At 41.8% G+C, this 25,249-nt stretch overlaps 1 protein-coding gene across 3 annotated transcripts in view; it reads right to left on the bottom strand.

The window, feature by feature from the left end:
- The window catches only part of LOC137340636 (myosin-11-like), a 149,866-nt gene that overhangs the window by 82,202 nt on the left and 42,415 nt on the right, over nucleotides 1–25,249 (bottom strand). For all 3 annotated transcript variants that reach the window (XM_068003223.1, XM_068003224.1, XM_068003225.1), the window contains exon 4: nucleotides 11,710–11,737. In XM_068003223.1, the coding sequence (XP_067859324.1) occupies nucleotides 11,710–11,737 (28 nt within the window). The remainder of the gene's footprint in view (nucleotides 1–11,709; nucleotides 11,738–25,249) is intronic.

The following is a 25,249-nucleotide window of genomic DNA, read 5'->3' as shown; positions in this document are numbered from 1 at the left end:
ATGATCATTTTGAATGGCGGGGCAGGCCCGAAGGGCCGAATGGCCTACTCTTGCTCCTATTTTCTATGTTTTTATGTTTCCCATGAGGCCCCGGAAGCGGCCTCCTGCCGCCAAATTCCTGGTCCCGCTTGCTGGCCAAGTAGTGGATCTGGCCAGGTTCAGGCGGGACTGCCAGATTATTTATGTAAATGGGGCCCTGCTGATAAGATCAGCTGGACCTCCACTTCCCCAGACCCCCCGGATTCACCGCCCACCCCTTTAAAATCAGGGCCAGTGAGTCAGGTTTCTGTATATACAACGGCAAGCTCTGAGACTGAGTGCTCCATTGGCATGAACAATTAGATCACTTTCTGTTATCCTCTGTGATTGTAGCACCTTAAGACAATTCTTCATCTTTCTGTGCGGTATTTTAATTTCTATTCCAATCAGTTTGTTCATCTTTTTTGTACGTAATTATAAACTTTGTTTTTCAAAGCATTTTTTAAAAGTTTCACTTCTAACTTTGGCACTGATTCAATCTGCATTAACATGGAGATGAATAATGTCCATAGCATGTCTGCTGAATCGTGCAACACCATAAAAGGCCAAGTCTCTCTGTTTGCACCAGTTAGGTCCTTGAATTTGCTTGGATTCCCTGAATTCCCATGTAAGTTTTCTATTGCTATAGACTTTGAAATGGATGAACCAATCTCCCTTTTCTTAAATGCACAAGAAAACGTTAGATGCTCAGGCAATTTCTTTCGATGTCACTGCATCAAACCGGGCACCTCCATGCCGTTTCAAACAGAAAAGTCTGTCAGAACAATTGCACAACAGCAGAAGTTAAATCAAGCTTTTCACCTGTAGTCCAGTCCTGTTTGCACACTCAATAACAGTAGATTGTTGATGAACATGTGGACTGAAGCTGGATTACTGATGTGGACTGAGCACAGCAAAGTTCTTCCATTTTCTGCCCAAGATCCTAAAAACTATTACCGTTGTTTAATTTGCAGTCAGGTAAATGACTCGAGATCTTCAGCTGTTTATACTTTAGTAGTTTTTGTAACTTTTTTCAGGGGACAGGAAGGCCTTTTGTTTAACTGGTTGGGTGATTGGGTTGTAGAGGAGTTTCATGCTGGTATGCTTTTTCTTTTGCTGAGAACAATAGAATAAAGAGGTGTTTGTGTGTGTGTATGTGTGTGTGTATATGTGTGTGTGAGAGAGAAAACACCAAGTTCCTACTGTTAGTCACCTGGAGGATAAGTACATTTATGAGGATGAAATCTGAAAAATCTCAGGAAGGATTCTTTGAGTAAACTGACACATAACGGAGTTTCTGTAGTTCAAAATGCCATTGTGACTCGTAAACAAATATTATGTCCAACAGTGGTATCATGCTGCCCAAGTGTAGTGACGGGTGCATAATATCAGGCACACTTGCCAATGCGGGGCCATACTGACCGCGGGAGGGTAATGCAGAGAGCTACCACAGGATGAGCAGGGTAAACAGTTCCAGGAAGTAGCAACTGACAGATGGCTGAGTGGTGACAGGTTCCTTTTAGATATAACTTGAGTAGTGAGGACCAGTATATATTGATTGCTGGAGCATGACAAAGCAAGTTTCAAAAGTTACCAACTGCAGGGCATTTAGGGTACAAGAACTAAGAACTAGCATCTTCAGGTGGGTAATATAATAAGTGCTGGGAAGTAACGATCAAGTGGAACCAGATCAGTTTATATGCAAGAACAGGGCCTATCTTCAAAACTCTGCATTTAATATAAGAAGGTCAGTGTTTGTTGGGCCTTTAGTGTAGATTAAATGAACTGATACGTTAGAAAAAACTTGCAATTTTAGAGCCTTATCATGTCCTCGGGATGTTCCAAAGTGTTGGTATCCAATGAACATCCTATTATTATGCAGATAAATTCAGCAGCCAATTTATGCACAGCAAGACCCAACAAACAGCAAGTGAGAGGACAGTGATTAACTGTTTTTAGTTGAACATAAGAACATAAAAATTATGTGCAGGAGTAGGCTATACGGCCCCTCGAGCTTGCTCCGCTATTCAATAAAATCATGGCTGACCTTCTTTCTCAACTCCATTTTCCCACCTTATCCCCATATCGCTTGATTCCCTTAGTGTCCAAATATCCATTGATCTCAGTCTTGAATATACTCAATGGCTGAACATCCACAGCCCTCTGGGGTAGAAAAATCCAAAGATTCACAACCCTCTGAGTGAAGAAATTTTTCCTGATCTTGGCCTAAATGGCCGACCTCTTATCTTGAGTCAAGGTGGTTCTCTAGAGAAAGAGCTTGCACCTTTCATTTCACACCCGTGGGACATCCCAAAGTGCTTTACAGCCAGCAAAATACTTTTAAAGTGTATTCACTGTTGTAATGTAAGCAAATGTGACAGCCAATCCATGCACAGCAAGGTTCTTCAGACAACAGTGACGTAAATGACCAGATAATCTTTTCTCGTGGTGTCAGTTGAGGATAAATATTTGCATGGACATCAGGAGAACTCCCCTGCTCTTCTTCAAATAGTGCCATGGGATCTTTAACGTCCACCTGCGAGGTAGATAGGATCTCAGTTTAACGTCTGATCTGAAGGACGGCACCTTTGACAGTGTAGCAGTACCTCAGTACGGCACTAAGTGTCACTCTAGAATATATGTTCAAGTCTCTGGAGTGGGGCTTGCATCCATAGCCTTCTGACTCAGAAACAAGAGAGCTACCACTGAGCACAAGAATTAGGAAGGGGCACTAATTATGCAGTAGGAGGAGAAAGAAAATTGATCAATTAGAGAGTAATTTGGTGGTACAAAGTATAGAATTAATCAGATCTGTCTTATAAATTCTGTTCCACAATACTTTCACAGCAGTTCCTCTAGCTTATCTAAACACAGTGAGCTAAAAATTTGTTTAGGCCTATTTTGGGGCGTAAAATGATTAACGCGGTCCCAGTACTCGCCAGAAGCTGGAGGCCCAAGGCTTGCCCAAAATTGGGCCTCCAGCCTCAGTTCAATATTATTAGCGAGCTGCAGGTGCCTGTCGCTCCTCCAAAGGCATCTTTCTTGTTTGGCCGCATGTAGAACCGGTAATCCTGGATGAGCAGGCCCAGTGCCCGGCAGACAGATTTCCGGTCGGAGCCTTCAAATAGCGTTAAACACCTGATTTCAGGGACGTCTGGAAAGAGGCCTTTACCAATATGACAGCGCCGCTAATGCAGGCGCAGATTGGGCACGGGATGTTGCTCATTGAAATTGGTCCATTTTCCTTCCTTTTTCCATCCTGAAAAGGGGCATAACGAGAACAATTTCTACCCCAGTATTTCCCTGTTCCCCCACCCAAAAGTCAATCCTACTGGTTATCCTATTGCTCAGAGTCCCAACATAAATGAGACGTAGCACTTTATTGGTCAACCTAGTCTTTAAGAAAGCAATTTTATTCTGTTACTGCGCAGTAAAATCTTTTATCCATTACTTGTGCCCGGTTGCTGAAATAATATTTAGACTTTAGTGACAAGTTTCTTCTTCTAAAGATTGTTGCTTATCACTGAGTAAACCTTATATAGTCCTTAAAGAAAAATAGCTGTCAACTGACGGGTTTAAGTATTTAATTTCATATATGAAACACTGCCAGAAAGTCATTACTTTTAGCCACATAAAAATAACCTCCAGGCACTGCATTGCATTCAGAAAAGAAATATTAGAAATCCTTTATTCTAAATCTGCATAGGTCTTCTTTTACTTTCTACCAACAAAACCCTGGAAACAAATCAAAGGGGTCAATCCTTTTGTAAGGTTTTTAATGGTCCTCCTGTTCATCCAACTGCAAAACAGCCCAGAAATCACAGGAAAAAAATGTTTGGTTCTGATTCAAATATATATTTTGTTCATTTACAGAGAAATAAGAAAATTACCACAAGGGATATATCTATAAGTGTCAAGCATCTCCTCTCAAATTGAAGACTCGTCTCAATGTTAATAGGAGCACTTAGGCCAATCGTAGTGCCCAATTGCTGCCTCTGCTGGGATTAGCTAACTTGGCCCAGAACTTGAGTTGAACATAGGACCTTCTGATTTGTATAACATATAGCTTCACCGGGTAGCACATTTACACATTGTGGGAGCACCATCACCGGCAGGATGCATCGATTCAAGAAGAAGGCCAATCAGCACCTTCCCAGGGCAAGTAGGAATGGACAGTAAATGTGGCTTTGCCAGCATGTCCTACGTCACGAGAACAACTTTTAAAAAACTTTTAAAACTTTAAAACTTAAGTCTAACTCGTCCATAGATGGTCTGCATTTTTATTATTAATAATGAGTTGGCTCTCTATTAATGTTGAAATGGTCCTTAGAATTCTGACGCCAGTGAACAGACATGCACATAGCTCAGGCAGAAAGAGATGTGAATGGGCAGACTAACTCAATGCTACCCCTCGCACTGTACCAATGGCAGATCAGTGCTCAACAATATAAGTACAGTATTTGAGTATTAGAGATGTCCCGACTTTATAAGATGAACTTAGCAGGACTGGACTGGAAATCTTTGCAATTTCTGTCTTAAACTTTTTTTTTGTCTTGTTTGGCATTAGCCCAGATATTTATTTTTAAATCTGCTGATACACTGACTATAGATTAAATGAATTTGCAGATGTCCGAGTGGTAGGAATCATATTATCCATTGGTTTTTGATACCTTCTTAATGGGAAGGAAGGAAGATTTCCATTTTATATACTGTCTTACCATGTCTCAAAGCACTTTACATAAAACAAATTACTTTGAAGGTCAGCTATTATGTGCACAGCCAGATCCTACAAATAGAAATGAGATGAATGACCAGTTAATCTGTTGAAGGAGAATTATTGTCCAGGACACTGCAGTATTCCTTGTTTTTCCTCAAATATTGAAATGGAATCTTTAATCCATTGGAACATTCTGACAGAGGCTTCAGTTAAACATCTCATTGAAAGAATGGCACCTCTTACAATGCATTATTCTCTCAGTACTTTACTGCATTGTCAGTCCAGATTATATGCTCAAATTCTGGAATGGGCTTTGAATCCCCTGCCTTCTGATTTTGAGGCAAGAGCCCTATCAACTGGACCAAGCTGACACACGCATAAATATTTAAGAGCTGTATTACTGTGCAGTGGAAAGGTTATAGTGCTGCACTTACAGGTAACTGTAAAGTTTTATTGTTGTAATAGATTCTCAAGAAGTACCTCAGAAAAAGAGTCGGCTCACCAGTGTTCAGACTTAGTTTATTTAGCCATAAACACTGGTGAATATTAATATTATACCAATCAAACAACCTCACTCAGTTATCTAAGATAACACTCTGTCAAATTTCAAGCATTATAATATGCGTCATTGGATTAAAAATGTTAATTAGCACAATAAACCAGGAATCTTTGTAATTTAGTTAAAAGTCATCTTTGTCACATAAGTAACTCCCTCCCTGGTTCCTGTTTAGTTTAACATTAAAAACAATTTTAATAACAGCTTATATTTATGACATACAAAGCTAACAATGGAACATGCCTAATCCCATTACAGGAAAGTGCTGTTTAAAATACATAAGATTACAAGAATTTCTTACTTCCCATCCATTTCATCTCAAGGGACTCAAAATAATTCTACTTGAATCTGATATGACTTGATAACAGAAATCTGGAATTAGTCCAGATCAGATTTTCTATCCTTGCAGTTAATCAGATTGTACCATTTAGAAAAGCTCATTATCTCTTTGTCCCAAAAAACGAAAAGGCAAGTCAACAAAGAATTTCAGAAAGGATTTGTTAACTCAGGGCAATTTCTGCTCATCATTTTGTATTTCTTAGGAATATGTAATTTTTCATGAGGCATCAAATGTCCATTGACGTTATGTATTCCTACAGTTTGTACATCCTGTGTCTCATAATGTAGATTACCTATCTTCAGTTCTCTGCTGGATCACTGGGACTTTTCCTTATTTGGTGTTCTTTGGAGTAATTCCTTTCTGAAGGCTAACCATATTGTAAAGATCAAGGCATTATGATGGTCACACGGAAATGTTATTGCGTAGCTACTATTTATAAATACTAAATGTACTGACAGTCCAAAATATGTTTCCTGTAGGGGCTGGACATATCGCTTAAGAATTAAAGTTGAAATGGAATGCCAAAGGCAGCCTTCTTTTCATTCACCATTTCAATAATTTGAGTGAATCACAAACGCTGAAGTAGAAATTTGATATTTGTTTACACTTTTGTCAATGTTCACTGACATGCACGATTACTAGTAGAGTAAATAAGTGCACCGATCCAATTTGAGCCATTGCACTGAGTATTTGTTTGTCATTGAATACAATATAGCAGGAGCCAGCATATAAGATGGCAATAGATGGTATTTAAAGAACTGAGCATTAACATGTAGAACAGGGTTGATTTGGGCACAATTACTTTGCAGGTCTAGTTTGCCCTTTTTCAAAATGTGTAGCTATGACACTCCTTGAAATCCATCTGGAATTAGTGGCTAGTGCACCAGTTTTCCTTGCTGCTTTTTCCTCACTTCATTTTCACACTCTTGTTTTCCATCCTGGTTAACTGACTTGTATGCTCTTTTCAGAGCAAAGCTAAGGAGCATGTGGTGGATGACAATTATTCTGGAAATGCTGGGGGCAAGAGGCTGTAGAGTAAGGCTGCCCACAGTTGGTGCAGACGTGAATCATTGCTTCAAAATCCCAATGGCATGTTCAATATTAATTCTGGTTGTAGTACGAGCTTCATTGTACCTGCACTCTGCTCCTATCTGTGGTTGACACTTGCATAGGGTAGTCTTGGTTTTGTTAGAGCCAACCTTTCATTCTTCATTCCCTTCAAATAAGAGTGGCAGAGGTGTTCGGCTTTAAATGAAACTACCATGAGAGACTCTGAGGAAGCAGGCACTGACCTGTATGATTCTTGCTAGTGGTCGCATACCATGTCCACATTAGAAACACAGAAATGTAGGAATATATGGGGTTGGAAAACCATTTCAGTCTTTCTAGTTGGTCCCAGAGTTCAAAAAAATACATAGAAAGAAAAGAAAGACCTACATTCATACAGCGCCTTTCACGACCATCCCAAAGTGCTTTACAGCCAATGAAGTACTTTTTATTTTACACAGCTCACTGTCTATAGTCTTCAATTGATTTTCTTGCTAATTGCCTGTCCAAGTCCTTTTTAAGATTACTGATGATATCAGCCTCAATCACCTTCGTGAGAAGTCCATTCCATACATTCACCACCTCTGTGTCAAATTGTTATATATGATTTGTCCATTGTTGTTGGTCTTAGGACCATAGTAAATAGTCTCTCAGGGTTCAACTTGTCACTACCTTTAAGAACCTTGAATACCTCAGTCACATCATCTCTCAGTCTTCTCTAAAGTAAACAAATTCAGCTTATATAGCCTCTCCTTATAGCTTAGATGTTCGTTGCCAGGTCTGATGCTCTTTGCTTCATCTTTTCTATCACAATGATATCTGATTGTAATGTGATGACCAGAACTGCACATAATACTCCAAAAGAGGATGAACCAGTGACCTGTATAGGCTTAGTATCAGGTATGTGCTTTGTGTTCGATTCCACGTGCTATACAGCCCAAACTCCTATTTGTCTTATTTATCTTTTTCACGTTGTGCAGATGGTTTTGAAGATCTGTCCACCATTATCCCCAATTCCTTTTCCTGTGCGGTATCCCGTAAACTAGCACCGTTTAGTTAACAGTTCCAACGTTTATTCTTCTTCCTTAGTCTCATCACTTTGCACTTGCTGGCATTGAATTTCATTTGCCATTTCTAAACCCAGCTTCCCAATTTATCGAGATCTCCCTGCGCCTGATCAGATTGCTTTTGATTGTTTACACCCCCTCCCCCCCTTTGAGAGAACAAGATCCCGTTGAGGTCCTATAGGACACCACATTATGCATGGGGACCCAAACAGCAGCAGAGGAACCTCTTATGACCCTGTGGACTCTGGAAAAATCAGAAATTCTATAGAATTGTGTTGCCCTCTCATGTTTCTACCGATTATCAGGGGCAAGGATGATGAAGTCTTTGGGCCTTACTGAATAATGGTACGCCTGTGGACATTAAACAGGCTAACACTACAGATGTCCCCAGCCTAGCCTGGAAGGACCCCATTGCACAAAAATTGACAGTCGTATTGATTTTGACAGCCGCTGGCAATGCCATATGGAAGTTACATGTTGTCTGGAGGTCTTCTGGAAGTAGATGGCACAGCTTTGTTACTGTTTCCCTGCTAAACTTCAGGCACACTCCTACTGTCATTATCAGAAATGGTAGATCCAATGTACAGTAGATAGGCAGAACTTGACAGTACACTCTGCATGCCACCTGATATTATGGGCAGCCCTTTCCTGCTCTTGCTGGTCTCTGCCAAGTCCAGTGCCATTGGAGCATTGAATGCAGTCCCCATAGTGTGTAAAAATTTAGAATGTGGAACGAAAATTTGCTGCAGCTCATCATTAAATGGACACTCCAACTTTCCCACTGTAGTCCCTCCAGCAACACCTGCTTCATTTGAACATGTTGAACGAGTGATAGATTTGTATGGCAATAGGGGACATTTCATTCTTTAGTGCCTAATCTGCTCGCTTAATTGGCTTTTTGTACAAACTGAGCACATTAGAGCACAGCCCAAGAATTCTTCCCATGGGAATCTTGTGGTGATTTGGAAAAGGGCAATATGTGAGCACTTTAATACACTCCCAACATTACTGGCCGTTATGTCACATTCAGCACCTGTATTACACTTAATATTGATTGCGATTTAAGCTCATAGACTCTTCTGAAAGTATTGAAACCTGAACTAATTAGTCACAGTTGTACAACGTTGGTATCTTTAATGAAAACAGTAGTATTGTTTTTCTCCTTTCCTATGGTCTGCCATGCTTTTGTTACCTCATCCAGCCACTCTTCACGTGCGAGTCTAAACAGTAATGTTTGGCAAACTATTCAGTGCATCACAACTGAGCCAGACTCTGCTCTCACCCAATGTCACTGACATGCATTTTCTAGCTGGTATCACTGAATAGAGAACACAAGCTAGAGCCCTGTCTATTTTATTTCCTTTCTCAGCCTAGGAATGCTGAAGCCAATTGTAGTGCTCCTACTGACACCCAGACTGAGAACTAAGTCAGCAGAGACCAGTGATTGAACCTGGGGCCTTCCTGGTGTGGCTTCGCTCCACATTAGTCAGTGCACTTAGCAACTGAGCATCTTAAAACCGATTAAAGAAAAAGTGATTGAGAACAATGTCCTTTTACAGAACTTCACATTCCCATTTGCTTTGCCATACCATGTTTATGTTGACCTGCGTAGAACCAGCAGCCAATTCAAAGTCCATATATCATGTGTTCATGATAGGCCCAATATACAGTAGATAGGCAGGACTTGAGAGTACGCTCTGCATGCCACCTGATATTATGGGCAGCTCTTTCCTGCTCTTGCTGGTCCCTGCCAAGTCCAGTGCCATTGGAGCGTTGAATGCAGTCCCCATAGTGTGTAAATCACCTTTATTTTCCCATCCTGGGGCAATTTGTGCTCAGTGTCGGAATGAAATAACCAACAGAAATGTTCAAGCTGTTTGCCAACTCAGCATGTTTTTTTCATTACATTGTTTATGTTGTTGTCTTATTAAATAACTCACAAACAAGTTACTGTAGACTAGAATTTCAAGTTTATATCCACTACTTTATAAACCTAATATTTCACATATGCTAAAGCACTATTTAAATTAAATTTTATCTCCCCTTTTATTAAATGTATAGAAACTTGCCTTAAATCCTTTCACAGAAATGATTCAAATTACAATTTAAATTAAAGACTAAGACAGTGTAATTCATTAAAAATTCAAGAAGAAAATACATTTAAAACAATTTGAATTACTTCATTAATAGACTATCGGGGATGGGGCTCAACATGGGGGTGGTGAGGCGGGATTTTAACCCCCAATGGTGGTTGGGGACGGGTGGGAGGTGAAAATCACAGTTTTTTTAATCGCGATCGCAACCCAGCTCCAACACGCCCACTTCCCGGTTTAACGTGGACATATTTGGATATATGCGCGGAATGTACTCGCCGAGGTCGTGTCCCCAATAAGTGCCAGCAGGCGGGTCGTTAGCAGGGCAATTAATGTCATTAGGAAACGTCAAGTGGCTTTTTTTAAATTGAACTTCTCCGGCTCAGGTTTCCCGGGCCTTCTGATTCTCGCCAGTGAAAAGGAGGCGAGAAAGGCCAGATCCATGAGGTAAGAGCACTGCTTGTGGGCCAGGAGGACCAGGAATGTTTCCTTCAGGCTCAACAAGCTTACTTTTCACAATCGGACCCCGCGATCGGCCGACCCCCACCTCCGACGTCCGACACCCCCGATGTCTGACCCCGTCCCGATGTCTGACCCCGTCCCAATGTCCGACCCCCCCACCCCGATGTCCGACTCCTCCCCCCACCGACGTCCGACCGCCCTTGCTGTCCAAACCCCCTGATGTCCAAGAGCCCTCACTACCTCTGATCACCAACTCTTCTCCCGATCTTCTCACCATCTCTTATCCTGCTGTCCTCCACGGCCCCCGCCTCCCCACGACTGATTTTCTCACCAACTCTTCTCCTGATGTCCTCCACGCCCTTCCCCCCCTCCCCTGATCTTCTCCACGGCGCATGATCTCCCCCTCCCTCCTTCTCTTCCTTCTCTTCGAAGCCCGGCTGTGGCCATCGTCAATCTGGCTGGCTGCAGGACGCTGCTGGGCGCGAAACCCGGCAGTAAAGCTTTTAGCCTTCAATTAGGTCATGATTGCAGATTCCTACCCGCCAACTTTACTTCTGGGTTTCGCGTCCGAAAAACATCCCCCATGCTCTCTTCCCGGCTCCAAGTCAAAATCATGCCTAACATTTCCAATATGATTCAAACTGATCCAAAACTGAGCTCCCTTTGGGGCTCAATTCTGAAAAATGTATTCTTTTAACTCAATTTAGCCAGTCTTTTAAAATGGGGGATCTTGTCATCTGGATCTCTTTTAAAACTCAACAATTGCAACAAATTGTGATCAACTTGAATGCCTTTTGGTTTTTTTTCTGAATTGTGTTTTGTTTAAACAGACAATGGTGATGACGTCAGCTGTGAAGTGGCTTGAAAGAGTAAATGAATGTGAGGGAAATGAATTAATATCAGCAGTTCTCAAGGGTCCCGGGTTCAATATCAGCAGTCATTAGTTTAGGGTGATTCAGTGATCTTATCATTTCAACTGTTTTTCCTGTAAATTAACCAATTAATAATTACATTTAAAACTTCATCTTGAAAACTGTGAGGGACCTTACTAAAATTGAAAAGTCAAGATATAAGAAGACCACTTATTCCTTAATCACTAGACTCCCATGTTCCTAAAGAATGTCAATAGATTCTTTAGGCATGATCTGCCTTTCATAAACCCACTCTAGTTGATTTTACACCTTTTAAAATATTAGATTCACTTTATTTACCTTTGGTATCAACCCCATGTTCATTGAACTTTGCAAAATTTCTGCCGATCCCCTCACCCCACCCTCATTCTTTTACCACTTAACCTCTATGTACTGAATAAAAAAACAAGGTTCAGGGATCAAATCTGATCTGTTCTAAACAAGTTTTTTAAAAAATAGCAAAATTGCAAATAGCTAAAAGTGAAACATTTTACTTACGTGCACAAAATTGACTGGTCTTCACGATCTGTAAAAAAAGTAAAAGGAGTTAATGAAATGAAATTTTGTGAGTGGATGAATTTTCCATCTACAATGTGTCACTTGTATTCCAAATCAAGGGATTATTGTTAAATTTGCCAATGAACCTGGAATGTACCTGGAAAGGTTTGTGGAAGGATTAATGATTAATTGCTCTTTGATTCACTTTTTCTAGGTTCATAAATGACAGAAATTTAATTTTAAAAAACCTTTCATGAATTAATTTACATTTCTTCTGAACGGGTTAGTCTCGTCACATGAGCCTCTTAAAATTTGACTTATTATAATTTATTTTAATACTTTTATATCTTTTTTCCCTCATGTCTATTATTCTTGAACATTTTTGATCAAACAGTTGTTGACACGGTCGATCACACCATCCTGATTGCAGTTACTAAGGCTTTTGCCCTCAGGGCAACTAGAGATGGACAATAAATACAACCTTGGACAGTGTCACTCACATGCCAAGAATAAAAAGAAACATCCTCCTCTAAAGCCTCTCCTCTGTTGTCCAAGCCATTATTTGGTTCTACTCTTACTAACTAATTGTAGGCAGAGCATCTCCAGCAGAGAGAGAGAGAGTGTGTTTGTGTGTGTATATATATATATATATATATATATATATATATATATATCAGGTGAGGGCAGGATCTGACTTTGTTGAGATACCCTATATGGTTGAATAACTTGCTGACACTTATTGTCAAAGCTCACAAATGAATGATGGCTCCTTGGCTGAGTTACCAGAGGGTGATCGGCATCCAATGAACTGTACGCCAGCTAACAGTCAATGCCTTCAAGGGAACAGAGGTGGAGAGAAAAATTGACAAAGAATAAAGTACTGCCGATATTATATTAGTCCAGCTATGTTGACAGTTTTATGAAGATGGAAAGAAGATGTCTGTTGAATAGCATTGCAATTTTTAATTTGTCTATGTTCCAACTTGAACCTTGCTATTCTTAGACTTCAACAGCTCAATATGAATACTTATAGATTGTCTTGAATTAAGCAATTTAACTGTAGAATCCTGCTCCAGTTAGAAATCCCCCAAGGGAGCTTTAAGTTATAAACTCATAAATGATCAGTTGTCTAGGTTTGATGGTCAAATTAACATTTACTTTTTAAAAACTCGAGGTTACTACTGCAGATGTGGGGGTTTAAATTGGGATGCATAGCGCTGGTTGTATAGGCGCTGCGCGGACTTCTAAGGACCCAAAATGGCGTCCAGAATGCACACGCACACTTCTAGCGTGACATGCACTGGACGCCCTTTTTTTTTATTCGTTCATGGGATGTGGGCGTCGCTGCCAAGGCCAGCATTTATTGCCCATCCCTAATATTGATAAAGGCGTTCGCGTACACGCAGATAACGAATGCCGGCACCATGTAAAGCAGGGAGAATATGCGGTAGATCAGTGTGCAACGCTGATTTAAATTGACAGATGTGATTTTGGAACTCAACGCTCCAGCCAATGCACTGTCATAACCTCGCATAGCTGAACAGGTCTTAAACAGCATGGAAGGCTCCCTGTCACTGCTATTTAAAGGGATCATGCAGGAGTTACAGGTTAGTTGCTGGATTATTGCTTCTGGCTGCTGATGCATTTGTACCTGTTTTTGGAGGTCTGCTATGAATATTAGGACTAGGGGACATAGCCTAAAAATTAGAACCAGGACTTGCAGGATTGAAGTTAGGAAACGCTTCTACACGCAAAGGGTGGTAGAAGTGTGGAAGTTTGGAATGCTCTTCTGCAAATGGCAATTGTTAATTTTAAATCTCAGACTGATAGATTTTTGTTAAGCAAAAATATTAAGGGATATGGGGCTGAGGCAGATATATGGAGTCAGGTCACAGATCAACCATGATCTCATTGAATGGCGGAACAGGCTTGAGGGGCTAAATGGCCTACTCCTGTTCCTATGTTCCTATAACAAAGTTTCAACACTCTACAAGGAGTGGGCTGGCCAGCTGACAGGCAACAGCAAGGGCACTGGTGGAGTGGCAGGGATGGGACAGGAGTGCTGTCATCCTGAGAGAGGACAGCAGGTTCATGGTCCATGAAGCCACTGCCACTTGCTGCCTCCTGATATGCGCCACCTTCTGCTGCAAGAAAGTGGGACGTATGTTGGTGAGTGTCCTGCAAGATGTTTGAGTGATGTGCCTGTCATGGTTGAATAGCTCCCAATGTGTGTGACCTGTGAGTTGGGGGTGTGTGGCGTGCAACAGTGGTAATGTGTGAGGGTGAGAGGAAGCATCTGATTGGAAGAGTTGAGTAATGATTGAAAGAGTTTGTTGGTAGGTGGGTGATGGGGGGTGTAGTGCATGGAGCAGTGGGTGTGGCTAGTGGTGAAGTTGGTAGGAGATGCCACTTGACAGTTGACCTCACTCACCTTGACCACTCGTGTCAAAGCATTGAACTTCTTCCCGCAGTGCATCCATGCCTGGCATTGACTTCATCCCCTACTGCCTCCCACTGCCTCTTGAGCCTATGTCTGGAGGGCATCTTGCCCCCACCCCGCGGATATAGGATGCCCCTCCTCCTTCTGTCCACCTCTTGCACCAAGGCCTCGAGTGCATCATCAGGGAATCTTGGTGCACGCACTCTCGCGGGCCTGGTACAAACTCAGATCGGCAGATTGGTGAGGTCTGCCATGCAGATTGGAGAATGTGGGATTTAGTAGTGTGCAACCTTTATTCAATGTTTTAAAATAACTCAACAGTTTGTAAACATAGGGACGGGATCTGCATCTGTGTTTTACATGTGCGATGTTTGATCTCCGTTCAGACTCCGTGCAGACCCGTTCAGACCATGCTGCACGATATTGCAGCACAGATTCACTTCCCAATTGACTTTCACCACTTCCTGCAGCCCACTGCACCTCCCCTTTAAGAGGTGCAGGCTGCCAATATAACCCCCATGGTGTTTTACAGCAGAATACTACACAACACAGGATCAGATTTCACGATATGTACCGTTCCTAGGTGAAAAGGAACATAGATGGATTTACCTCGTTTTAGCAGAACATATTAGTGTCATTGAAAGAACCTTTAAAATGTAAGATAAATAATTTAAACAAAAGGTAATCTGGGGCTGATAGCAAATCAACAGCCTGTTTTACATTGCACCTGATTTTCTTACTATTAAAAAGTCATTGGAAAAAAAAATTGGGGTATGGTGTAAAATGAGCTGCCGATTTGTTATCAGCCTGTTTCGGGCTAGTGGTATAGACCAATTTCACTCCTAGCCTTTTAAGTTAAGAATATTGTCCTACAGTGCATTCTCGATCATTAATATCCTGCTTCTGCATCCCCAAGATCAGGTTTTATCATAATTCCTCATGGGCAATTTTTGGGAAATCACTGTAAAATTTGGTGCATGGGTTGTATGTTTTTAGGATGTGCAAACCCTGAGATGTGATTTATTTACTGGGTTACTTACAGATTTTACTGTTGCAAGGTGTAAAAATCACACTTGTGACCATTCCACCGGATTTTACAAAATTGCAGCAATATGTTTAACTCTTGAATATTTTCCGTTGCTGAATTGGGCTGCATTCAGCCTTTTTTGAACTCAATTCTTTAATCATTGTTCTCTGCTTTTTTACTCTGTTATCGGTCTTAAAATTCTAAACCTATTCTTAATTCCTGTTTTTCAGAAGGTTTACTTTTCTAAATTCCTTTCTCATGATACATCATGTAAACAGTTATAATCACTCTTCCTTATTGTGCCAAAGAACCTTGGCCTCAGCGCCCGCTAGTGAGGGTTCCATCTCAAATAGCATTTTCCTGGAATCCCTCATTAAAATTACACATGAACAGGAATTGAAATTCTTCTTCACCCACTTACACAATATCAAGGATTTCTCAGTCAAAATCAGCAAAGGCTAGATAAAGTTTAAAGCTTTTCTCCGATCACCCAACTATGCACTGGATTATTCTGGTCATCAGAAGTGGTGTTAATACGATCTGCGCTTTTCATCATAACACTGGGAGCAAATATAGGCAGATGTTTGATTCCCCAACCCTTTATGGAGCAGCAGAAGTGGCCAACACGGAGGCTCAGTGAATGGCCTTGAGGGCTGTGTCAATGACTAGCTGCCTGATTTTCACTTTCGTTTATTTCTGCAGTGAAGACAAGATGACTTAACAGCTGCAGTGCTGGCACGAATGGATTTCCTGAATGTCTCTGGTCAATTGAGTTTCTATTCACCCTCAGAAGAAGAAAAATAATGAACAGTTTAAGCTCAGAGAAAATGTATGCACTGGAACTAACAACTGCAGTGAGAAGTTAAAGGGGAGATAACAGATCGGCAGCCCATTATAGACTCCACCTGATTTCCTTTCCATTGACTTCAAAGTTATGCAAATTGGGGTCACACGCCTGTTGTAGGACCCTGATTGCAAATTTCAAATGGGTGAAGCACGTGCAATGCATGCCAGGCCCATTTCTCTGGGCGTTGAGAGGCCTAACCTCTTAAGCTAGGCTCCTTAGAGGGACCGCAGGAGGCCTCGCTAAAAAGGGAAGTTTTGTGGGGTTTTAAAAACTTTTCGTGGGGTCCAGAGGGGCAGGATTGCTCCTCCAGGCCCCGTAAAAATCTTCCGGTCCACTTTCGCGCGTACCCCGCCATCCCAACCCTCTGACATCCCCTCCCCCTCGCCAGGCCTTACCTGCCCACCAGCATGCTGCAGCTGGCCAATTTTCCACCGCAGGAAACTAATGAGCTGCAGTGGAATCGCCACAGGGCGACCGCAGCTCACCGATGAAATGTTAACGAGGCCCAAATCTGAGAGTGGTTCAGGCCTCCTGTCTGCCACGTTGGGTGGGTGCCATGAGGCATTGCCGGTATCACCCCCCTCTAGCAATTAATCATTTGGTATAAATAAATGTAAATTGGTACCAAACATTTTAAACCTGGCAACATAATAATGTGTTTAATTTTAAAAGAGAGATGTTAAAAAAAACTCTGGCCTCAATATTAACCTCCCCACTCCCACCCAAGACGAACGGGGGAGGGTCGAAGGGGGGGTTAAAGACTTAAATATGGAGAACGGGTCCCCAACACACTGCCAGGTTATCAATCTGGCTGGCTGCCGGACAGTAAATGGAACATAAAAATGATAATGAGGTCCTGCCGATAAGTTCTGCTTCCACACTCTTGCCGGGTTCTTCGGCCGCATCACTGCAAACATTGTGTGTGATTATTGTCCTTCATAGTGGTGGTTTGAGTTACAGAGGATGTTAGAATACCCATCGAATACAGCCAGTAGAACCAAACTATTACCTTGGGTAGCTGGAATACTTGTGTAACCGGACAAAGGGACAATTACTCTGCTGCCCGAGGCCCCCTCTTCCAATCCGCGAGACCCTGCCAAAATCCACCACCCCCCCAATCGATTTACCCGAGTGCCAGTGGACAGCGTCTGGGCTGCCCAATCTTTGCCTGCCAGCAGCCAACCAGCTGCCCTCTGTATGCCTGTTCCAAGCGGGCAGCTGGCTGGTTCGATGTAAATGAGAGACAGGAGTTAAGACAGTCCAGGCCTTAAATTGATGCCATCAGGGTGTGGGGGGGGGGGGAGTTGACGTTCGTCCAGCCCCCCGCCTGAAACTCGCTCCCGGTTAAAATCCCTCCCGTGGTGTGATTTGTTCAGATGGGGATCTGATTGACAGCTTTTTGCATTTATTTAAATAACAATTTTTCTCTGGTCACTATTTGTTTTAAGCCTGTACTTGCTAAATCACTAAATTTGATTTGGAATCTTCAAAGGGATGTTATCTGAGTGGACTTTTCAAAGAGAATAAGATAAACTAGAAAACTTTCACAGTTAGTCAGTAAAGGATTAAAAAACAACTATGTAAAAAACTAAATATAGTCACAGTCTTAGCACTGGAGTAGAAAAGTATATATGAGGAGCTAACAATAACAGTAAATATATATGTTGTGCTTCTATTATTCACTTCTTCCATTACAGTTTAATAAATTTGAGTTGGCAGTTAAACCCCAAAGCAAAATTTAGTGTAGTAACATTCTGCCACCCTCAAAGACCAGCAGGATCATGGGGAGACATGAGATGGAACCAATAACTGAAGGAATCTAAAAAAAAGTTCTCTATTCATTGTCCCTGGTGCGCTATGGATGTTACCTCGATATCAGGGTGTAAAAGTACAGCCACTATACTTGGATTTTCATGCCTCATTTACATTGCTATAAGCGCAGATGCACAGTAAAAGTACAAAAGCAAGCCAAATGGCAGGACATATAGGGGTTGAAATTGGTAATTGTTGTGCCCGTTTTCCAAACAGATAACGGGGTATGCCCTGCACCCTAAGGACACCTAAAAAAAAAGTCCGATGCCATATTGCACTCGGGCGATTTTCAGGCATCCGGGGTGGCTGCCTAAAACAGGTGTTAGGGCCCTTGCAGATGCTAGTGAGAGGCCTAATGTTCATTTTAGGTCTCCTTTGAGAAATTGGGCTTCCATGAGATAGGCGCATGGCCGGCAGGTGTCAGGCCCTACTCCGCTCAGGTTTTCAGGGCATGGATGCGGCCTAGGAAACCGCCACCACTGAAAAGGTAAGATTACATTTCTTCTAAAAATTCATGTGGAGCCACAAGGAGTTGGAGGCCCAATTCCGGGCCTGTCTCGGACCTCCTGGTTGAGGGCTTGCTGCCTGGGCAGTGGCAACTCTGGGCATGAATTTCTACCCCATAGACAGATGCAAAGAGATTTTCCTCAACATTTCATCTCTACCAGTGTTGTCCAATAGAAATCGCTGACTAGCCACTGGTGTGGCTAGGGCGACACTGTTTTAGTCACATATATTACTTCAGGTATACAATTGCTTAACTAACACTTAACAAGAACAAAACTTTGTAGTCTTTCTCTTTCACCAAAGTTTAGAATTCTGGCATGAACTTATCAGACGCAGCACATCCTGGTGCAGCTTCTAGGTTTTTGTCTAGCAGTTGCGAGCGATAGTTTGACTTCATTAGAATGGGGTTGCTGACAATGTTGACTCGCACAATGAGATGTGCCAGACCCGCCCCTGCTCTCCATCTAGAATGCGGTTGGATGCTGCTTTCCCTTTGCCATGATGTGCCCTGTTGGAGCTGCTCATTATTGGTTGGGCTTACTTTCTTCTACTGGCCTATAACGGTTATTCCGATTGGTTGAGCTGATCACGATGACAGCTCCCCTCTCCATATAATGTTAATGGTGCTGAAATTCAACATTTTCACCCGTGTTACACACCATTTTAGCAGATAACCAATAAACAGTAACCAAGGAAGTAAGGTCACACAACAATCATAGAAACATAGAAAATAGGAGCAAGAGTAGACCATTCGGCCCTTCGTGTCTGCTCCGCCATTCAAAATGATCATGGCTGATCGTCTAACTCAATACCCTGTTCCTGCTTTTTCCCTATATCCCTTGATCCTTTTAGCATTAAGAAATATATCTATCTCCTTCTTGAATACATCTAATGACTTGGCCTCCACTGCCTTCCGTGGTAGAGAATTCCACAGGTTCACCACCCTCTGAGTGAAGAAATTTCTCCTCATCTTGGTTCTAAATAGCATACCCCGTATCCTGAGACTGTGACCCCTGGTTCTGGACTCCCCAGCCATTGGGAACATCCTCCCTGCATCTAGTCTGTCTATTCCTGTTAGAATTTTATATGTTTCAATGAGATCGCCTCTCATTCTTCTAAACTCTAGTGAATATAGGCCTAGTCGACCCAATCTCTCCTCATACATCAGTCCTGCCATCCCAGGAATCAGACTGGTAAACCTTCGTTGCACTCCCTCCATGGCAAGGACATCCTTCCTCAGATAAGGAGACCAAAACTGCACACGATACTCCAGATGTGGTCTCATCAAGGCTCTGTATAACTGCAGTAAGACATCCCTGCTCCTGTACTCAAATCCTCTTGCAATGAAGGCCAACATTCCATTCGCCTTCCTAACTGCTTGCTGCACCTGAATGCTCGCTTTCAGCGACTGGTGTACAAGGACACCCAGGTCTCGTTGCACCTCCCCTTTTCCCAATCTATCACCATTCAGATAATAATCTGCCTTTCTGTTTTTACAACCAAAGTGGATAACCTCACATTTATCCACGTTAAAAAACATTTGCACACTCTGCATTTCACCTTACCAACAAATGCACAAAAAGTTTAAAGTTCACGTGCATATGCTGTGCGAATATGAGTATTGAGATCACATGCCCAATGACGGTGTCTATTACTCATTTTTTATTTACTAATCAGAAGTATAATTAATCACATCTAGATTTCCAATTAGCCACATGTGGCTAGTGGCTACCATTATTGGACAATGGTGATCTATACATCTGGGTTATATAAGTGATCCAAATGCCATTTTGTTATTCCTAAGCTTATTTTCTAATGTAGTGCTTGAATCCAGCAAAAAAACAGGACTGAAAACAAACAGAAAAGAAACCATTTTTCAAGAGTACAAGAGACATATGCTTTGGCAGTTTTATTTTAGTCCTCTGTGGAATGCAGTAAGGCAATGCCTTATTTTGGGTAGGCTCTTAACTATTAGATCCTGAAAGTACACCAGAAAAACCCAAATTCAAACAGCTCGGAGGACATAGCTTCAGTTCATAGTCAAGATTATTCTTATTTATGGCGGTTAGTCAATCTGGACAGTGAGCTGTCAGGTAAACTGAGCGTAGCTTGACGGTGAGTGAGGGTCAGGGAAAGCCCAAGAAGCCCAACATGAAGTTGCTTAATCCATACATCAAATGGAATAGACCTTCAGAAAACACATCAAATGCATAGAGATGTTCAAATCCTGAGAAACGTGGTACTTATCCATCGGCAATTAGCAGATTTAAAGCACGTTGAGAAAAGAACAGCTTGACTAACATGCAGCAGAAGGAGTATTAATCCAACACTTGGTTTGCTCCAAGGTGTCTGGCAAAGCTCATGCTTATGCTCAATGGCAACTGGGTAATATTATACCATACATAACAACGCTTGCATACCTTGCATTTTATTAAAATTGATGGGAACAAAAGGGTCCAGATATTTGTTGCTCCTTTTCACCCCCTTTTCCTCTCTGGTTCCACAGATGTCAGCTATCCTTTGGTACCAGTGACGGTGAGCAGGCAGTGGAATCACTCTGGGTAGAATTAAGAAACACCAAAGGATGCAAGACTCTGATGGGAGTTATCCACAGACCTCCTGGCAGCCGGGATGTAGTAGCAGGGTGCATAAATATGGAGATCAGAGAAGCATGTAGTAAAGGCAAAGCTGTTGTAATGGGAGATTTTAATTTTCTCATAGACTGGGAGATGCAAAAACAGCTCAAGTCTTAAAGGTGATGAATTTCTAGACTGTATCCAGGACAGTTTTTTGCAACAATGGGGCGAATTTTAACTTGGGGATGGAAATCAGGGGTGCGGGTGCCAAAGTGGGTGGTGATCAGTCTGGCCTGGATGATTTTAACTCTCGAGCATCATTTAAATCCCCTGAAACTGACTCGTACCTGAAGCCGTCGGGAATGACGTTAACGCCAGTGGGCAAGAGTGCAATGTCGCGGAAGGTCAGGCCGGCCCTGGGGACCCATGGAAACGGTCCCCAGCAAGGTTGGTGAGGAAGGAAGAGATTGGGAATGAACACAGCCATGGTGGGGAGAAGCCTGGGGCAGGGGAGGTCTAAGGTATCCTTGCAAAGCCCAGGGGAGCACAACTGCTCCTCCTGGCCCACAAGGATTCCATATTAAAATTATTTTTCGAACTTACCTTGGCCTCTTCTGGCCATTCCTTGGACTTCTGCCATGGTTGAGATGTCGGGTTTGGCCCCGTGCGGGTCTTCCGAATGAGGAAGTTAAAATGCTGTCGCGGCATGACGTCATCGGACCACGGCTTTAAGATTTCGATTAGGCCCCTGTTTGCCTACAGTGGGATCCTCGGTCGACTTCAAAGTTGGTGAAGATAAGATGTCACCAGATGGGAATGGTACAGCTTTGACTAAGTGGACTCGGATGACTTTAACCTCTTGCCGCTGGGGGCGGGGGAGGGGGGAGGGCTTAAAATCAACCCCAATATGTTTTGGAACCGACAAGGGAACAGGTTATACTATATTTAGTAATGAGTAACGAGACAGAATTAATTAATAATCTAGCAGTAAGGGATCACCTTGCAAACAGTGACCATAACATGATAGGGTTTGACATTAAGTTCATGACAGAGAAAGATCAAGATTTTAAACTAAAGTAAGGTTGACTTTGAAGGCTGGAGACGTAAACTGAGCACATTAAGCTGGACTGAGCTGTTTAACGGGTAAATCTACAGAAAAACAGTGGGAGGTATTCAAAGAATATAATACAAGACCAATACATACCCCATAACTTGTACAGTCAAGCAATCATGGTCAACATATGAGGTAAGATAGAGTATAAAACTAAAGGAAGTGGCTTATACAAATGCCAAGAAAAACCGTAATCCAGTGTACTGGGAGAAATATAGAAAGCAACAAAAGGATACAAAGAAAATATTAAGAACTGCAAAAAGGAATACACAAAAAAACTTGAAAGTAATATAAAGGCTAATAGTAAAACGTTTTTATAAATATATTAAGAGTAAGAGTGGCTGAGAGATATGAGGACAAGGCCAAGATAGGCACAGGTGTTACTGTAATAGACAACAAGATATTAGTAGATTTATTAAACAAGTACTTTGTATCCATTTTCACATTAGAGGAATAAGATAAAATACCAATGATAAAAGGGGATTGAAAATAAATCAAGGGGAAGAACTCATTGGATTTAATATAAAAATGGTAATGGAGAAAATAGTGGGACAAAAATAAATAAATCTCCAGGACGTGATGGTTTCCACCCCGGGGTATTAAAAGAAATAAGTGTGGGAATTGTAGAAGCGTTAGTCATAATCTTTCAACGCTCTCTTGATTCAGGAATTTTGCTGTTAGATTGGAAATATGCTAATGTCACTCCATTATTTAAGAAGGGTGGGAGAGAGAAACCAGATAACTACAGGCCTGTCAGTTTAACGTTAGTTGTGCGGAAGCTACTAGAATCTGTCATTGGGGATAGAGTGCCTGAGCACTTGCACCAATTAAACTGATCAGAGAGAGCCAACGTGGCTTTGTCAGGAGTAAGTCATGTCTGACTAATCTAGTTGAATTTTTTGAGGAGGTCACTTTTTTGAGGTAGATAAGGGAGTGTTTATGGATGCCATCTGTATGGATTTCCCGAAGGCACTCAGTAAGATTCCACATAAGAGAGCATTAGCAAAAATGAGAGCTCACGGAATCGGAGGTAGCCTTATGACTTGGGTTGAAAATTGGATGGGAGTTGGGAGACAGAGAGTGGCGGTAAAGGGTATGTTCTCTGATTGACGGGATGTGACAAGTGGTGTTCCCCAGGGATCTGTTCTGGGGCCTCAACTTTTCACCATATTTATTAATGACTTGGATGAAGGAATAGAGAGTTGTATATCCAAGTTTGCAGATGACAGTAAGTTAGGAGGGACAGTAAGTAGTGCAGATGGAAGCAGGAAGTTGCAAAGGGACGTAGACAGATTAATTGAGTCAAAACTATGGCAAATGAGGTTCAATGTGGGCAAGTGTGAGGTCACCCACTTTGGATCCAAGAAAGATAAATCGGAATATTTTCTAAATGGTGAGAAACTGAGGACTGTAGAAGAGCAAAGGGATTTGGGAGTCCAAGTACACAAATCATTAAAAGCCAGTAGACAGGGACAAAAAGTAATCAAAAAAGGCTAATGGAATGTTGGCCTTTATCTCAAGGGGGCTGGAATACGAAGAAGAGGCAGTTATGCTTCAGTTGTGCAGAGCCTTGGTCAGACACCATCTGGAGTACTGCGTTCAGTTTTGGGCATCGCACCTCAGGAGGGATACATGGCCTTGGAGGGAACGCAGCACAGATTCTTCAGGCTGATGCAGGAGCTTAGCGGGTTAAATTATGAGGACAGGTTGCATTAACCTGGCTTGCATTCTCTTGAGTGCAGGAGATTGAGGGGGGTTCTGATTGAGGTGTTTAAAATGTTAAAAAGGATTTGATAGGGTAGATATGGAGAAACTGTTTCCCCTGGTGGTGGAATCATTGCAGAGATTATGTTAGGGGAGCAGCTGCAGTGTTGAAGCAATAATGGAATGGGTTATCAGCACCATTGACTTGCATTATCATTTTTCACATTCTTCCCTTGTACCAAGTAGGAGAATTTGACTCTGTAGAACAGTTGGACCGCAGTCTATGAACACATAACCTTATGGTAAATCACTAATATCATCCTTATTTATTTAGATTTTCTCCCATTCTCCATCCTGTGTCTTTTTGCATCCAGCTATACTGTTTGCCAACCTTACAAACTCCTTAAGCTGTGTAGTGTGCCCCAATCCCTTCTATTACTTATCAAAACACAGTAGATGGCAGCAGGTTTAATGGGGATAATTAAAATCCCAGCCAAGATAACAGTGTTTTATAGCCTTTCTGAACAACATTCTTTGAACTTTATAATTGTTGTAATGTTTAAATAACTCTGAGCAGTTATTATTACAAATTTCCATACTTTAAATGGTTTGGTTAGCCCGAAGATAGCTTTAAAAGGTCAAAAGCTGACAGTAGTGTATCTCTGGGCAAAAAATTATTATGGCTAGGCTAAGGGAGTGGGAAACATTTTGATTCATTTTTCTGAGAGAGTGGAAAGGTTTTGATTCATGTTTCTGCCTGGCGGACGGAAGTTAAAACCCCTGCAGGTCAGTTCTCACCAGAGGGTTTAGCAGTAACTCTATTTTGATTAGCCAGTTTATTGTGAGAAGAACTGTAGAGAATTCACTGGAGCCTGACAGCTTTTAGACTAATAGACCGTTTCCTTGCCATATGTACCTAAATAAAAACTTGCTGTGATTTTGCTTCTTATGGATGTTTCTGATTCTGATTTTGGTTTCGGCTGACTTAATATGGAGTGGACTGGAAAACACAATTGGGGAAGAGCTTTCACAAAGTTTTGCCTTTCTTTGCAGATTCTGTGCAGATCTGGAAAACCCCACAGAAATCTATCACTATATTAAGTTGTGTCAAGAGTTCCAGAGACTGTGTGGGCAGGATGATTCAGCAAGATGGGTCAGTTCTGGTCAGCTTTTTCCTCCCATGGAACACAATGTCTCGAAGTGATTCTCCTACCAGTGACGCCACTGAGAGCAGATGGAACGCATCCAATCCACATTCTAGGTACGTTAAGCAAATTAAACTGATAGGCAGCCCTAGAATGCAGAACTTATGAACTTTTGTTTTGCTGATAAAAAATTTTAATATTTAGGAATAGGGTTAAGGTAACCCTAATGCAATGAGCCTGTCTTATATTGTTACCTGTATAAAAATATTCAGTATATCAAATTATTGCTGCTAGCCCAGTAGTCTGTTTGTTCAGTAATCTCAAAGATGATGGCAGACAGGCCCACCATGATTTTTTTATACTTAACACTA

This window comes from Heptranchias perlo, chromosome 22 (genome assembly GCF_035084215.1).
Source record: "Heptranchias perlo isolate sHepPer1 chromosome 22, sHepPer1.hap1, whole genome shotgun sequence".
Taxonomy (NCBI): Eukaryota; Metazoa; Chordata; class Chondrichthyes; order Hexanchiformes; family Hexanchidae; genus Heptranchias; species Heptranchias perlo.
Note: the sequence above shows the minus strand (reverse complement) of the source record. Positions and strands in the feature narration are given on the sequence as shown.